Source organism: Patagioenas fasciata, chromosome 4 (assembly GCF_037038585.1).
Source record: "Patagioenas fasciata isolate bPatFas1 chromosome 4, bPatFas1.hap1, whole genome shotgun sequence".
NCBI classification, from domain to species: domain Eukaryota; kingdom Metazoa; phylum Chordata; class Aves; order Columbiformes; family Columbidae; genus Patagioenas; species Patagioenas fasciata.
Window position 1 is genome coordinate 20,023,632 of NC_092523.1, and position 15,288 is coordinate 20,038,919.

At 42.5% G+C, this 15,288-nt stretch overlaps 1 protein-coding gene across 9 annotated transcripts in view; it reads right to left on the bottom strand.

Annotated features, from left to right (window-relative positions):
• CCDC149 (coiled-coil domain containing 149) overlaps window positions 1–12,982 on the bottom strand; it is a 51,969-nt gene extending 38,987 nt beyond the window's left edge. For 3 of the 9 annotated variants that reach the window (XM_065836985.2, XM_065836987.2, XM_065836984.2), the window contains exons 1-3: window positions 12,858–12,982; window positions 3,782–3,943; window positions 3,207–3,245 (exon numbers count right to left, since the gene is read on the bottom strand). In XM_065836985.2, the coding sequence (XP_065693057.1) occupies window positions 3,207–3,245; window positions 3,782–3,943; window positions 12,858–12,905 (249 nt within the window). In that variant the 5' untranslated portion in view covers window positions 12,906–12,982. Of the gene's footprint in view, window positions 1–3,206; window positions 3,246–3,781; window positions 3,944–6,098; window positions 6,190–7,705; window positions 11,791–11,825; window positions 11,932–12,857 lie in introns of those variants that run through there. The other 6 variants (XM_071807367.1, XM_071807368.1, XM_071807365.1 and 3 more) reach the window with 6 other exon arrangements.
• Between the last annotated feature and the right edge of the window lie 2,306 nt (window positions 12,983–15,288).

Sequence of the window (15,288 nt, forward strand, 5' to 3'; positions counted from 1 at the left end):
TGCCAATGAACATATGTGTTGCAGCTTTGTTCTTGACACACAGTTCCACTGCAAATCCATTAACTCCAACTGAGTGGTCTCACTGAGATCAAATTAAGCAAGGCATATTTAGGACTGTGGCCCAGCACAGTCATTTTCCCAACCATGCATTTCATTTCACCCTTCTTTATTCAAAGCATCTCATTTGTATTAAAAGAGCTTAAATTTCCTATAGAAGGTCAAAGGATTCACTGATCTGTTATTTCGATGACAAAACTCCTCCTAAACTGAAGTTATACTGAAAATTTAAGCGATGTAGATGAAAACAATAGTTAGTACAAACCAAGATAGAAATCCCATCATTATTTTTTCTTCAAGTTTCCCAGCATGGCAACACTGCCCAACAGATATCCAGTATTTGTTTGCCAATGTGATTATAATGTTCTGTGTCACAGCAAAGACATATAAATGTATTCCACAGCAGAATGGTAGAACTTCTACTTACACAGGATGCGAAGCAGAGGCTCTGTAGACAGAGCAACATTTAAACATGCCTTTCAAAATTGGGAGTGTCTATTGTTTACCATCTCTGGTGAATTTTAACATCAGCTCTTCATTATTCCTGTCCTCTTGAAACATTTCACCCCTCCACTACATTTCCAAAAACTACGTTACACCTGAGACCACATGACATCATAAACTACCTTCAACTGTGGCATTTAATTGTGCCTGTTTGGTAAGAGGGGCCAGAAAAGCACTGAAAGCTCACAGGCTGTGATAACAACACTAATGTTAAAAACACCTACTGCATGAAAAGAGATTTCAGCAGCACAGTTTATTTCCTGCTTTTGTTGGTTGTCAGAAGATGATACGCATGGAACAATTTTCGGATTGTGTCAGAGATGTGCACCACTGTACACACAGCTCCGAGAGGGAAAATGGTGCAGAGCACTGCCCATTAAGGTACCTTTAAATCACACCAGTTTTACAAAAACACATTCTGAGCTAACTGCTTGCTGACAGAAACTGCCTGGTTACGTGGTATTTCCACATTAAAACATGAAAACTCCTCATTGCCAAACAGGGAGGGAATGCACAGTATGGAAAACAACATATTTTAAGAAGCCACAAAGCATAGTTGATAATAAAGGTGAAAAATTAAGAGATGAAGGAGAAGAAAGTAGCAATCCCAACCCACCTATTATATTTAAGGTTCTAGATTGCAATTTCAACAATAATTTCTCCGTTGCAGTAAAGAAATGTAACAGATAGCAAATGCACAGTATGGAAAACAACATATTTTAAGAAGCCACAAAGCATAGTTGATAATAAAGGTGAAAAATTAAGAGATGAAGGAGAAGAAAGTAGAATCCCAACCCACCTATTATATTTAAGGTTCTAGATTGCAATTTCAACAATAATTTCTCCGTTGCAGTAAAGAAATGTAACAGATAGCAAATGGTTCAGCATGTCACGTTCTCATCTCATTTCTGACCATGAGAAGAAAATGCACTTCTGAGTCATACAAAATTCATTACAGGATCTGGACCTCTGTTTTTGTAAAGTGACTGAGGTCACAAACTTCTCCCAGTTTGCAACAGGCTTCTGAGCAAAAAAAGGGCTGGAAAAAGTCCTAAAGTGCACACCGAACTTCACTCTTTCTTAGATGAGAAAATGCCAAGAAATGTACATAAAGTAATAACGGAAAAATATTCATCATTTTATTTTATTATTCTTCAATGCATTTCTCAAAGCTTTAGAAAGGCTGCCCTAACTACTCCAGATTACCCACCTTGTATGCTACAGACACACTTCTCAGGAGAACGTGCACTAACAGCTACTGCAAGGTACATATTGTCCTTCGGGGAGACCCATATATGACCCCATCTGAGAACAAGATTTTCTTTCCTTCACTGTTACCTAGGATGAATACATAACTTCCTCAGAAAAAAAGACTCCTAGCTAGATCATTAAATGCCTTTCCAGGCATTTACCATGGCAAGATTTGCCAAAACTTACTATAATTGCAGCTTCTGAATTTAGACTAAATTTTGTTAGTATTTTAGAAACAAATGTAATATTTATTTGTTTTGAAAGACAGAAGAAGAATTACAACAACAGCCATGGCATGGAAAACCTCCCTTCCTACCTATCTCTGTAATGACCCATATACCGCATTTTTTGTGTTCCCTTTAATTGTATATTCTTCAGCTTCAATTTTAGCAATCAGAATGCACAAACATATATCTGGTTATAAACTTCTGATAGAACTCCGTTGAAATAACAGAATTTCAAATAAATTATGCACAGTAATGAGGAAGTTAAATGATTCTACACTGAGCTACTGACTTGTTGGCAGCTATTTAAGTACCTGAAGGAGTAAATATATCGCCCTGAAAGCTTAGTTTAGAACAACCAAAACCCTAAGCCCTTAAACTTTCGAAAAAACAGCAATAACAACATGCAAACTCTCAGGGAAAGGATGATGAATAAAACTTCTGACCCATTAAGAGAATGCAATAACCATGTTTTAAACATGGTTAAAAGACTTTCCGGACTAGCAATTACAGCAACACTTCTTTTTGAAGTGTTTGATTTTCCTCCTCCTGCTCACACCTTGTATTTGGGTGCTGTTTTTCCCTAAAAATTAAAATAATTTTAAGATGTGACAACCAACACTCTGTAACAGGGACACACTGCATGGATCTCTGGGGGAGAAAAAAAAAAGAAGTGAGCAAGCAAAAAGTTTTTCAGGGGAACCATAAAATGCAATTACCGTTGTTCTTACCATTTATAAGTCATAGAGCCCAAGTAATCTGGGAGAGTGCCTAATGGAAACCAGTACTCACAACAATAAATTAACAACTGTGGGATGCAGACAATGCATTCCCAAATTGCTTTTAAGTCTGAGAAGTACTGTCACAAACCCATTTTAGGACTCAATACAAGAAGGATAAACAACAAGAACAATCTAAAGTCTCTGTACACTGACAAATTTCAGTCTCAGGTGAAGATAAAAGTAATAGCCACATATTCTAATTAATGATAGTTCAGATATTTCAGAGTGAAACATGTTTAGACAAAAGCACAAGACGCCACAGTTTAAAGACAGTTTTTGAACAGACAGAAATGTTCGCTTTTTACCAGATTTCTTAGTTTATATTTTCACAGTTTTGCAAAGTAGTTTTGCAGCAGATAAATAATGCCAACTGAAAAATATATCCTACCTGCTTCCTCTTTTCAGGCGGAAGAGATGGATCTCCATCCTACAAATAAACAGACATATTTTATTGGCAACTTACTTCTGAAGCCAGCAACTACATAAGTTTGTGGATCAAATTTTAAAACACATATTTAAACTCAATGTTATCAAACTTCTTTCTAAAATACTATATCTTGGTTAATAACTTGGTTAATAGTTTCTTCTCAAAAAATTGTCAAAGGCTGAAGATTTGTTTTTGTCTGTAGAACAGCAGGTCATTACAAATTTATGTTGCATTATTTTTCATAATGGTACATTAAGTTGCTGTGGAATAATAATACTGCAGTCAGTTTTTAAATGAAATCATGACTGAAACTAATTTCCTCAGAGCATGCACTGTCTTTCTGTGTCTTATATAACAGGCACTACCTCATCAAGGTGGAACAAATGAGTAATAATATGATCAGGGCTGTACAACTGCAGGACTACTGCAAACAAGTACCTAAACATTTTTACACTACTGATTATGGACTCCTTTTGATTTTTTTGGAGGTTGATTCTTGTTCCCCAATTATACAGTATTCATAAAGAACAACCTACAATCAGCTCTCGATACTTCTTTTTCAGAGACTGGTGTCGTTCCCGCAACTGGTTGGCCATAAGCTTGTACTGGTCTCTTTCTTGTTGACAGGTGTCCAGCTCTTTGGAAAGGATTAGCAATGCCTCCTTTTTACTTTCAAGCTTCCTTTTACACACCAGATACTGCAGAAGAGAAAATAAAACATAACTGGAACAAGCCATTTCTATCCCAGCCAGCCCTGCTCAAGTTTTTCTCTGAAAATATGGAGAAAGAGTGTGTACAAGATCAAAGTCTGTCACATGTTGTCTTAGCTTATTAAGAACAATCACAGGAAAGCAATCTGTTGTATCAGAAGCCTGAAATGCATTTGTAAGGCCACACACTCACCTGACCGCTATGGATTAGAAAATTCAGGAATTTGAGTTTCTCCTCATTTTCCTCATATGTAACAGTATGAGGAACCTCACAACTTGACCCACAGCCCTGAGAAGGCTGCTGGAAAGAAGCAGCCTTTGCAAACTCCCTTTCTACTTGTGTCCACAATACCCAGCTCTCAGTTTGCAACCAGCAATTCCCACCTCATTCTCCTTCCCTCCTCCCATTACCAGCAATGTCCTTGTGCTCAGCCTCCCACCTGGACAGGGGAAGAGGACCATGATACAGCAGAATGTACCTTGAGTCTGAAACAATTACAGTGCGATACCCTATCAGCACAAGTAAAATGAACTAATTTAGCTGTGATACTATATGCACTTGCTTGTTGAGTGAAGTACAGGAAATAATGCAGGAATATTGCAAGCACCTGCACGGGAGGAGGGAAGGCAGAGGTGAGTCTTCCCCTCCAGACACGGCCTCTTATGTGGGGGGCTCCAGCACAAAGCAAAGCAGGACTAGCAAATCTGAGCTGTGCTGCATCAGTCTGATCTGCTTCATTGCCCTTCTCCACTGAGAGGAAGAGCGAGTACCGATTATGCCATCCGTCCTGCACTGGCTGAGTGTTACCTAGCAGAAGTTTCAGGCAACTTTTTACACCTAATGTGATGTTCAGTCAGCAGATTCGTCTTACCCATCACTTGACACTTCTCATGCTAAACCATGTATTTCTATTTCTGACGTTACTCACATAAGATGTGCCACTAAATACCTTCTAAAGGTGCTCTGCAAGAGAGCAAATATCACGGCGGTCATGAAAACAATTTATAGTTTCATTATATACCCTGACAAGAATACTTTGTCATTATGGGCTCTTGCACAAAGCATCAGCACTTCCATACTGTTGAAGTCCGTGCTGTTCTTCAGGACAAAAATCATTACTTGTATGTACGCCTTGCTTGGAATTGACTTTGTTAACCTCAATTTCAAGTCAATGAGAAAGGGAAAGCAGGTCTGGTATATTAGTACAGCCAACATTTTCCAAAAATGGTAAATGCTTAGTTGCAAAAAAGTGGGGAGGGAATGAGAAAAACAATTCCAAGAAGGATTTCAACTCACAAAAAGGACACTTCCACCTTGGATTAATTTTATTTCTGGCAACACTGAAGTTGAAATCCTGCCATAAATTTTCTGGATTATGATGCCTTGGCGTCAACTTTACTAAGGCAACTGCACCTATGTACTTATGTCCTTATTGATACCTAACACAAATGTCAAGTCCCCTGACAAAGCACTGAAAACTATCAGAAGCTAAACTTTAATATTGTCAGCAAGTGATTATAGTGACATGGTAAACCTGCTTCAAACTTGATAAAATAATTCCTTCCCTTACAGTGAAGTATCTCTCTTCTTCTTTCCAGTTTAATCTCATGTCTTAGTCAATTCTAAAATATGCCTTCACTAAATTGTTTTTAAATACTAACAATCTGATATAGCTACTGCAAACAAAAATTTGTAAAAGCAAACCTCGCAATCACTTAAAAAAGAAACCAAAACCAAACTAACCCCTCATCAAACAACAAATAAACCTCAATAGCCCAAACTCCTGAAGCAAGTAGCCTGTCGTGTTCCTTTAACCTCCAGGAAGAACGAAATTGGCCCACCCAGCCAATGCCTTGGTGGAGCAGAGCAGCCTGTACAATGTGCACAGTGGGAGGGAGCAACGCTAAACATGTCACCTTAGGACACCCACATCACCAGCAGGTATCTCTGGGCCCTGCCACAAGTGCTGGAATACAAAACAGCATACAAAAGAGTCGGAAGCAACCAGAGCATGTGGATAAAGCTGTAAAAATAATACTTATCAGGCAGGAAACGCAGACCTAGCGCTAAACAAATCTTGTTTCTGCCATGAGTCACAGCTCTCCACAAAGGACACCCTCAAAGCACAAAAGAAGGCATCACCTTTCACAGCAGCACATGGGAATTCTCCATCATCGATCGGGTTGAGGATAATGAACCATAAACAGATTGTGGGGACAGTTGTATTCAGGCTCTAAATAAAAAAATTAAAGTACAAATGAAAAGTTTAAAGTATATTTTAACTTCATGAATTATATACTGATGGTGTGGCATACAGAAGGAAGGGGCTTGGCATCTTTCATCAACTTACTGTTTGGATTTTACTATGAAAGTGACCACCTAGAAGAGTTTTTGAAGCTATTTTTGCCTTTTGCATAAATTTACTTTCCCAAATAAATGGGATAAAAATGTTAATGTTGTAAGGCAATCTGTTTCCATGGGTATATGGCACAAGAAACAATAAAGCCACAGCATTTCTGTGGGATTTGATTATTCAAGAGATCTGTGTTTCCAATTCCTGTTACCATTTTTGAAGGAAAACCAAATTATACAAAGACAGACCACAAACAGGTTATTCAACAGATACGCTTCTGAATGTTAAAAAAAGTACTGATCATGGCCATAAACTGACCTAACAACTGTACACCAGAAACCAATTCTACCCACAGAAACAACTGAGTCCCACCAACAATTTCCCACATATGAGCAAATGAACTGGTGTGCTGTCACAAGGAACATAGGAGCTTAACAGCCTTTTTGGAGCAATGCAAGCAATAAGGAAAATGTTCTCATATAGTTGGAGAAAGAGCATTCAATAGATGCTTATGGCATTCATACAGATATTTCTTCCTCTGCAATCGAAAGAAAGCATACATCTCACACACTGACTATCAGTGAGACAAATAAGTGAATCCTATTGTGCACTAGTTAATACAAAATATGCTTACTATTTTGGAACATCAATTTAAGAAAACAAAAGACAATCTTTGAATTTAAAAAACAAAGTTAACCAAGAATCAGTTGCTATACTTTCAATCTAACAGCTATGAGGAACAACTTTTCATATCTGTCTAGTGACTTTTATCTACCAATTCACTGTTATCTGCAATAAAGCAAATTATAATTGCTACAAGAAAGATCATAATAATTAAAGGAATATATATGACATCCTACATTACTGCCTGAACTGCTTTACAGCCAGATAACTACTTTAGTGAAATTGAGTAAAAAGAGACTGACATTACAGGAGAGTGTAACTGCTCCAAGGTGACTCTCTAGGTTGAACATTTACTATTTGTCCATTGCTATTTTTACTGACAAATCTGGATAGATCTCATTAACGACACCGTAGACATGGTCTAATAATCTGATGAAGCTGGAACACTGTCAAGGTTTTAGACTTTCTTTTTTTAAACCAACAAACACTGAATTCCTATCACAAAATTATTTATTTTAAATTTGTACAAATTACTGGCCTATATTTGGGTACTTAATGGCAATTAGTGACAAGAAGGAAAATATCTAATTTTCTGAGGGTAAAAGCAGAGATCTTCAAACCGTGCTTTGGAATTACCATGGAACATTTTCCATGTTCCCTCAACACTCCAGGACCTGGTGTCCTCCAGAATGCCGATGGACCACCACATTGTACATGGGCCTGGAAACCAATTGTCCCCCATGCTCTCAGAGAAACCATGACCTCTACTCACCACTTTTTAGACAACTAATCCAGCTGCTATTGAACTGCCTGAAGTTTTATCCAACTTCTCGTCACAGTACTCTTGGAGGCAATTATGTTGTGGAAATGTCAAACTGCAGAGTCCCCAAATGCTTTGCAACGTCACTACTCGAGGTGTTTGTTGACGGCATTTCAGTAATGTTGCTGCCCTTGGCTTGAGGTTAAACTGTTCAACCCATCTGAAAGAGTCAAGCACTCAAACCCAGAGAAATACATAACTACTGGTTATTCGCCTGCCATCTCATGTCCTCATCTCCGATAAAACCTCAGACAACGCAGTGCCCTTGATTTTATTCCGCAATATCACCTCTGCTTTTCCTGCTGCCCAGCGCTTGCGTCACCAGCTGCCTCCTGACTGCTGAAATACAGAGCAGGCTGCTGTCATTCACCGATGACATGAGTGATACACACAGCTCCCCAGAGCACCACATCTTGTCTTGATGACAATATTATACCACATCATCTTCACTAGTCATTTAGGAATTACTATCATTCAATTTGATTAGTCAAAATAACACTAGTTTGCAACATGGCCCAGTCCTTAGAAGTTTTGCATGTTGTGCATCAGATTACATCATTATTTTATCTGTGTTTGTTCCTCAGCATCCCTGTGGTATCTTAGTACAGCCTGGAACACGGAAACATGAGAAGCAAACACTTGTTTTACTGCCTGAAAGCCTAGCACACAGGTCTCTGTAGCACCTCTGCCAAAGCTCCCAAGAACTTTGGAGAGCAGTAAGCCACATTGCCAGCTCGTTTAGTATTTCCATTTCCTCTTCCAAATGGCAGAGCCATTACGATGTCGACTCAATCACCTGGGGATCTCAGAGCATCCACTCCACTTTGTTCTTCCCTACAGCCACTGGCATTTGCCTGCATTTAGAAAAGCTCTGAAATTAGTGGCTCCAAAGCCTATTGGGTTCCCTTATAGAGGTTTGGTGAATTACATTTCACGCTCTGTTTGAAAAAGCAACGAGACAGAAAGTTAGAGAGATATTATAAACTAATTTTCCTTCCTGTTCTCTCTTGTCCACATAAAAAAAAAAAAGTGCAAGCATTGGGAAAGGCATTCTCTGCCAAGTCCAAGTAGGTTAGGTTTCTCACTCTCATTTAGAATTCATGTCTGAACATTCAACTATTTCAACTAGAACTACTGCTCAGTAGTAACACATTTGATAAATAATTGCCCAGAACTCCTTCTCCAAATTTCAGTTGGTAATTACTAGGCAAGGAAGCTCAAGAGCACAAGCATATAAAGCATATAACTTCCCTCTGTGGTGCCAAAGATCATATACAGTTATTAATCAAGAAATAGCCTCCTGAGAATGACAAATTAAATGGAGACTAAATTTCTTCAAACTAATTTTAGGAGGTACAGTCACATATGCGTAGCTGTAAATAGCATACAGTGAATGCTCTAATGTGTAGGAGTTGACAAGGAAAAGAGAGGCCTTTTGACATTGGATTTAATTCCAGAAGCTGGCAAATCTGAGGGAGAAGCTAGCAGAAAGGACGGAAGACAACCACTGTAGTCTTACGGGTTTCCTAGGAAACCTTTCTTGCTCCCAGTAGAAAACACTGCCAAAAGTACACGTTCTCCAAGGAGTATTAAATTAGGACTAGTGCCAACTCCTAATGAAGTGAATGGAAGCACACTCACAGACTTCAGCAGAAAGGAGACCGAACTCACAGAAGCCAGATCTCTGAAGCAAGGGCAGAGGTGATCTTGCAGATGATTTAAAAGTGTTTTTTCTCTACCACACATAATCTCCCAGTATTGTTCAACTCATCCCATCACCCCAAGATCAGGCTATCACCTACTCCTTTCTCCACCACTGATTCTGCCATCATCCTTAGATCAAATGATTTCAAAACAGACTAAAATGGAATTCAGGCAAAAACTGAAATCCCGCCCTTCTCCACAGCAGAACATAAAGAGTTGGAAGCTTCTACAACCTTTCAAAACGAAGCCCCCAACTACTCTCAAACAAACTTCATAAATCATGCTTTTCATTCATATCCATAGCATTTAGTTATGTCTCATCTCCCTCACAGAGACTGGAAAACTGAGCCACTAAGGAGTTGACTCACATGAGTTTGTAAAAGTCAACAGCTTAGCATATCCATAAGCATGGCTCTCAGGCTGAGAAGTAAGTACAGACATTTAAAAACACTTAAAAGCAAACAAACAAAACTCTGTAACCAAGTTTTGGTGACCAAAATTGTTTTCAAGAATTCTGTCCTCTTCACTGAAAAACACAGTACAACCACCTTTCTGTGACTGCTTTCTAGGTAAATGTTAGACAAAAACCAAAACTCCAAGTAAAAATTATGTGGCAACTGAACACAGTACTTTGCTTTCTATTTATATTAATCCACCATCAACACTTGAACTCAGCTAAGGACAGGAAAAATTTAGGTGGATTCTCACTCCTGAAGTTTATTCTTTTGCATTCAGTTTGCAAGCTTATGACTCTTTCTGCTCCTTCAGTATTTGCCAAGTTGGCTTTGTCCCAGTATTCCTTCCTAGTCAACCTATTCAAAGTTAAAGAATGTTCAAGGTACACGTGGTGCAGAGATTATTCAAGAGTACCAGGTGCACACTAGGCCTGAAAGGCAAATGGCTGTAGAATAAGTGGAAAAATACATAAACATGGAGGCAAAAGAACAGTCAAGAAGTTAGTGATGAGCATAATACAAGCAGAGAAAGGTATGTGAAATGGTACAGAGCAAAAGGCACTGAAATTGAACAGCAGTCAAAAAGGAAAACAAAAGGGGGGTAAATACAGAAAAAGACTGCAACACACAAAACAAGCATTCTTTTTCTCTGATGAAGAATTAAAAGCCAAACTACAGAAATATACAGCTGTGTTTGTGTGTATACATAAGGACAAAAAATATATCTTACCATTTTTCTTAACACCTGCAATACCAGACTTCTAAAAACATTACAGTTGCTTCAATGAGTTCAGTCATTCCTAGCTTTCAAATTCAGAGGATTGAGCTTGTGGAAATGAAAAAGAATGTGACCACGGATCCGAAACCACCAGCTTCTGGTCTTTTATACCAAAATTTTGAACCCCATTCTGTATTTTAACTGTCAAGCATCAGCAATGTGAGAGTATTTGTTTAGAGCAACCATGTCTTTTCATGCTGTGTTATCTCCTATTTTGAAAACACTTCAAAACACTTACAAAATGGGTAGGGAAGAGAACTTAAATTACATTGAAACTAAGAGGCTTGGAGAAGCTCTGTACCACTGAGGGATACAGTAAACTGGAAAAACACTACCAGTTACTCCACAAATTAGAGCCACCTTCTCAGAGATCCGTGATGATGTTGGAGTTAATGGATTAACTGCACAAAGTTAATCACAACAGCCAAAGGAAGAGGAAGGCAAAAGAGGGAAGCCTCTACCCTGCCATATGTACTGTAGACTTCATGCAGAAAAACAGGCTGTAAGCCTGCTGTGGGAACAGAGAGAAAGGAAGGAAAAATGGAATATAAATCACTAGGCCTCCAGTTGTTTCTGAAAAATAGAAATTATATGTATGCTTACGTATTTGCAAGAATGTAGCTTAGCAGTCATTAAACGCTGCAATCAAGAAACCCTTAAACCAGAAATAAGTGTTCAATTTCAGGATTAAGTTTTTAGGTTAAATTATATAAAAAGTTAAAAAGTTCTCAGGTAATTCTAAATGACTTTTTAAAGCAAACAATAGCAACATGTCCACTGAACGTACCTCAGGAACTGTCTCTATCTCTTAACCTTTCCCTGCCATGTGGCACCACCCCTGCCCCCAAATAAAACTTCATCTGGGAAACGAGAGGTCAGATGCAGTGCTGCATGATTAGGATACTACTGAAAATACACTTTTTACTTTCTTCTGAACAATTTTGTGTGGTTGCAGCTACCGAGTGCACAGGTAGACTCCAATTCTGGACATAGTGTACTAGCACGGATCTGGGCCCACACAAACTCCCACTGAAATAATGGGGAGAAGTGACAGGTTCAGGATCCTGAACTCCTGGATCTTTCTGACAGGTCAGGGCCTTAAGTGATGTTCACATAACATAACAGAGGCAAAGACCTCCTGAAATTGAAGGAATTCACCAGTGTGCATCATACTCCAGGACAGTAGATTCAGGCAGGTTGATCTAGGCTCAAGCCACTTGCACAAAAGTTTTGCTTGCTAGCTGTAAACATAAAAATGCTATTTTAGTTATACAGAATAAATGCAATGCAAAATGCAATGTAAAAACCAGCATGCCAACCTACTACACACTTCACAGTTTCGTCTATTAAACCAGCTTGACTTTGATGATATTCCTTTAAATTATACTGACCTCGAGTTGTTTTGAATTTGTAACTTATCCTACACAAAAATGTGTACCTATAAACATTACGAACTTTTAATGAGGATGTAGTAGATAATACAGTTTTCTACCCTTGCATTCTGAAAATCCTCATTCTACCTGTTGAAGCTCACAGCCCCTATCTTATTAAAGATTTTTCTCCCATTGCACACATAACACCATGGGTCTCAAGACCTTTTCCTTTATGACTCGAGACAAGTTAAGAAAACAAAGCATTTGCCACACGAGCGCACCGGTTAGAGCGGCCCACTTGCTGGGCCTCCCTGCGGCCGGCAGCACCGTCAGCCCGGGCCTCAGCCGACCCCCGGTGCCCGGCCCCGACAGCGGGCTGGGCACCTGAAACGGGCTTTCCGGCAGCTGGTACACTAGAGAGGTTGGCAGACACTGGTTCCCGGTGCTTCGCAGCCGTGCAGGGGCCGGCGGCCCGAGGGCGGGTGGCGGCGAGGCCGTGCCACCTGGCAGCCGTTCCCGCGCAGCTCCGCCTCGCCCGGCTGCAGCTCAGCGCCCCCCGCCCCGCCGGCCGCACCTGCTGGCGCGCCAGCCGCGGGGTTAGGCTCCGCTCCCGGCCCAGGGCCCGCTCCCGCCGGCTGTGCCCTGTGCCTCGGCAGAGTCTCCCCGAAGAGCGGGACAGCAGCCGGCCGAGGCGGAGAGGCCAGCCGGCCGGCGCGCCCGCCCCTCTCCCCCGGCGACGCCAGGAGGGCCGGCACCCCAGCCCTCGGCTACCGTCACCCGCCTCGCCGCCTCACCTCGCTCACCAGCCCCTGCCAGTCGCTCTCGCTGCGGCGGGAGCTCATGGCTCCGGCGACCCGTGACGGCGAGCGGCCCCGCCCGCCCCAGCTTTCCGCCGGGGAGCCTGCGGGGAGAGGCGGGGCCTGCGGCCGCCTCCTGCCGAGCGGCCGGGGCCGCCCGGGCGGGGTGCCGGGCACGGGCCTGCGGCGGCGTCTCAGTGCCCGCGGCCTAGCGCGGCCCTGCCCGCCGAGCGCCGCCGGGCCCCGGGCCGTCTCCGCACGGCGCAGGGCCACGGCAGAGCCGGGCAGGACCGCGGTGCCTGGGCAGGAGGAGGAGAGACAGGTCTGCAGGGGAGAGTGGGGACCACAGCGCAGTCACCCACCGAGGGCTGCGCAGATGTGGCTGTGTCGCCCAGTTTGTCCTCATCTCCTTACATCCTCCAGCTGCATAGCGGCAGGGCTCTGCTGCCATCCCAGGCACCGAACACACCTGTGGGGTGTGCATCAGGATACTGTACTGCAGTAGAGAGTGCTAAATCTCTGAGGCCATTGTTGGACCACTCTCCATCATCTTTGCCAAGTCTTGGGAAACAGGAGAGGTGCCTGAGGACTGGAGGAAAGCAAATGTCACTCCAGTCTTCAAAAAGGGCAAGAAGGAGGACCCAGGTAACTATAGACTGGTCAGCCTTACCTCCATCCCTGGGAAAGTGATGGAACAACTTATCCTTGGTGCTGTCTCAAGGCATATCCAGGATAAGACAGTCATTAGGGGCAGTCAACATGGCTTGACCAACCTCATTGACTTTTATGAGGACATAACGAGGTGGATGGATGATGGCAGACCAGTGGATGTAGTCTACCTTGACTTCAGTAAAGCATTTGACACAGTCTCCCACAGCATCCTCACAGCTAAACTGAGGAAGTGTGGTCTGGGATGATCAGGTAGTGAGGTGGACTGCGAACTGGCTGAAGGAAAGAAGCCAGAGAATTGTGGTCAATGGGGCGGAGTCCAGTTGGAGGCCTGTATCTAGTGGAGTGCCTCAAGGGTCAGTACTGGGGCCTGTATTATTCAATACATTCATTAACGATTTGGACAAGGGAATAGAGTGTACTATCAGCAAGTCTGCTGATGACACCAAGCTGGGAGGAGTGGCTGACACGCCAGAAGGCTGTGCTGACATCCAGTGAGACCTGGACAGGCTAGAGAGTCAGGCAGGGAAAATTTTAATGAAATGTAACAAGGGAAAGTGTAGAGTCTTGCATCTGGGCAGGAACAACCCCAGGTTCCAGTATAAGTTGGGGAATGACCTATTGGAGAGCAGTGTAGGGGAAAGGGACCTGGGGTCCTGGTGGACAGCAGATGACCATGAGCCAGCACTGTGCCCTTGTGGCCAGGAAGGCCAATGGCATCCTGGGGTGTGTTAGAAGGGGGATGGTTAGTACGTTGAGAGAGGTTCTTCTCCCCGTCTACTCTGCCCTGGTGAGACCACATCTGGAATATTGTGTCCAGTTCTGGGCCCCTCAGCTCCAGAAGGACAGGGAGCTGCTGGAGAGAGTCCAGCCCAGAGCAACAAAGATGATTAAGGGAGTGGAGCATCTCCCTTATGAGGAAAGGCTGAGGGAGCTGGGTCTCTTTAGTTTGGAGAAGAGGAGACTGAGGGGTGACCTTATTAATGTTTACGAATATATAAAGGGTGAGCGTCATGAGGATGGGGCCAGGCTCTTCTCAGTGACAACCAATGGTAGGACAAGGGGTAATGGGTTCAAACTGGAACACAAGAGGTTCCACTTAAATTTGAGAAGAAACTTCTTCTCAGTAGGGGTAACAGAGCACTGGAACAGGCTGCCCAGAGAGGTTGTGGAGTCTCCTACTCTGGAGACATTCAAAACCCACCTGGACACATTCCTGTGTAACCTCATCTAGGTGTTCCTTCTCCGGCAGGGGGATTGGACTGGATGATCTTTTGAGGTCCCTTCCTATCCCTAACGTTCTGTGATTCTGTGATCTTTCTTATAATCCCGCTTTAAGTACTGAAATGTTGCAATAAGGTCTCCCCAGAGCTTTCTCTTCTCCAGGCTGAACAACCCAAACTCTCTCAGCCTGTACACCTAGCAGAGCTGTTCCAGCCCTCTGATCATTTTTCTGGCCTTCTCTGGCCCACCTCCAACAGGTCCATGTCTCTCTGAGGACTCCAGAGCTGGACACAGGACTCCAGGTGAGGTCTCACCAGAGCAGAGGGGCAGAATCACCTCCCTCAACCAGCTGGCCACGCTCCTTTTGATGCTGCCCAGGATTTGGTTGGCTTTCTGGGCTGCAAGCGCACTTTGCTGGCTCATGTCCAATTTTTCATCAACCATAGGTATTATTTGTATGTAACCCACTCTCTGTGAATCAGGTACACACATTGTGTGTGTAAACTAAGACAAAGCAGGAGGACAAAGAGGTAGA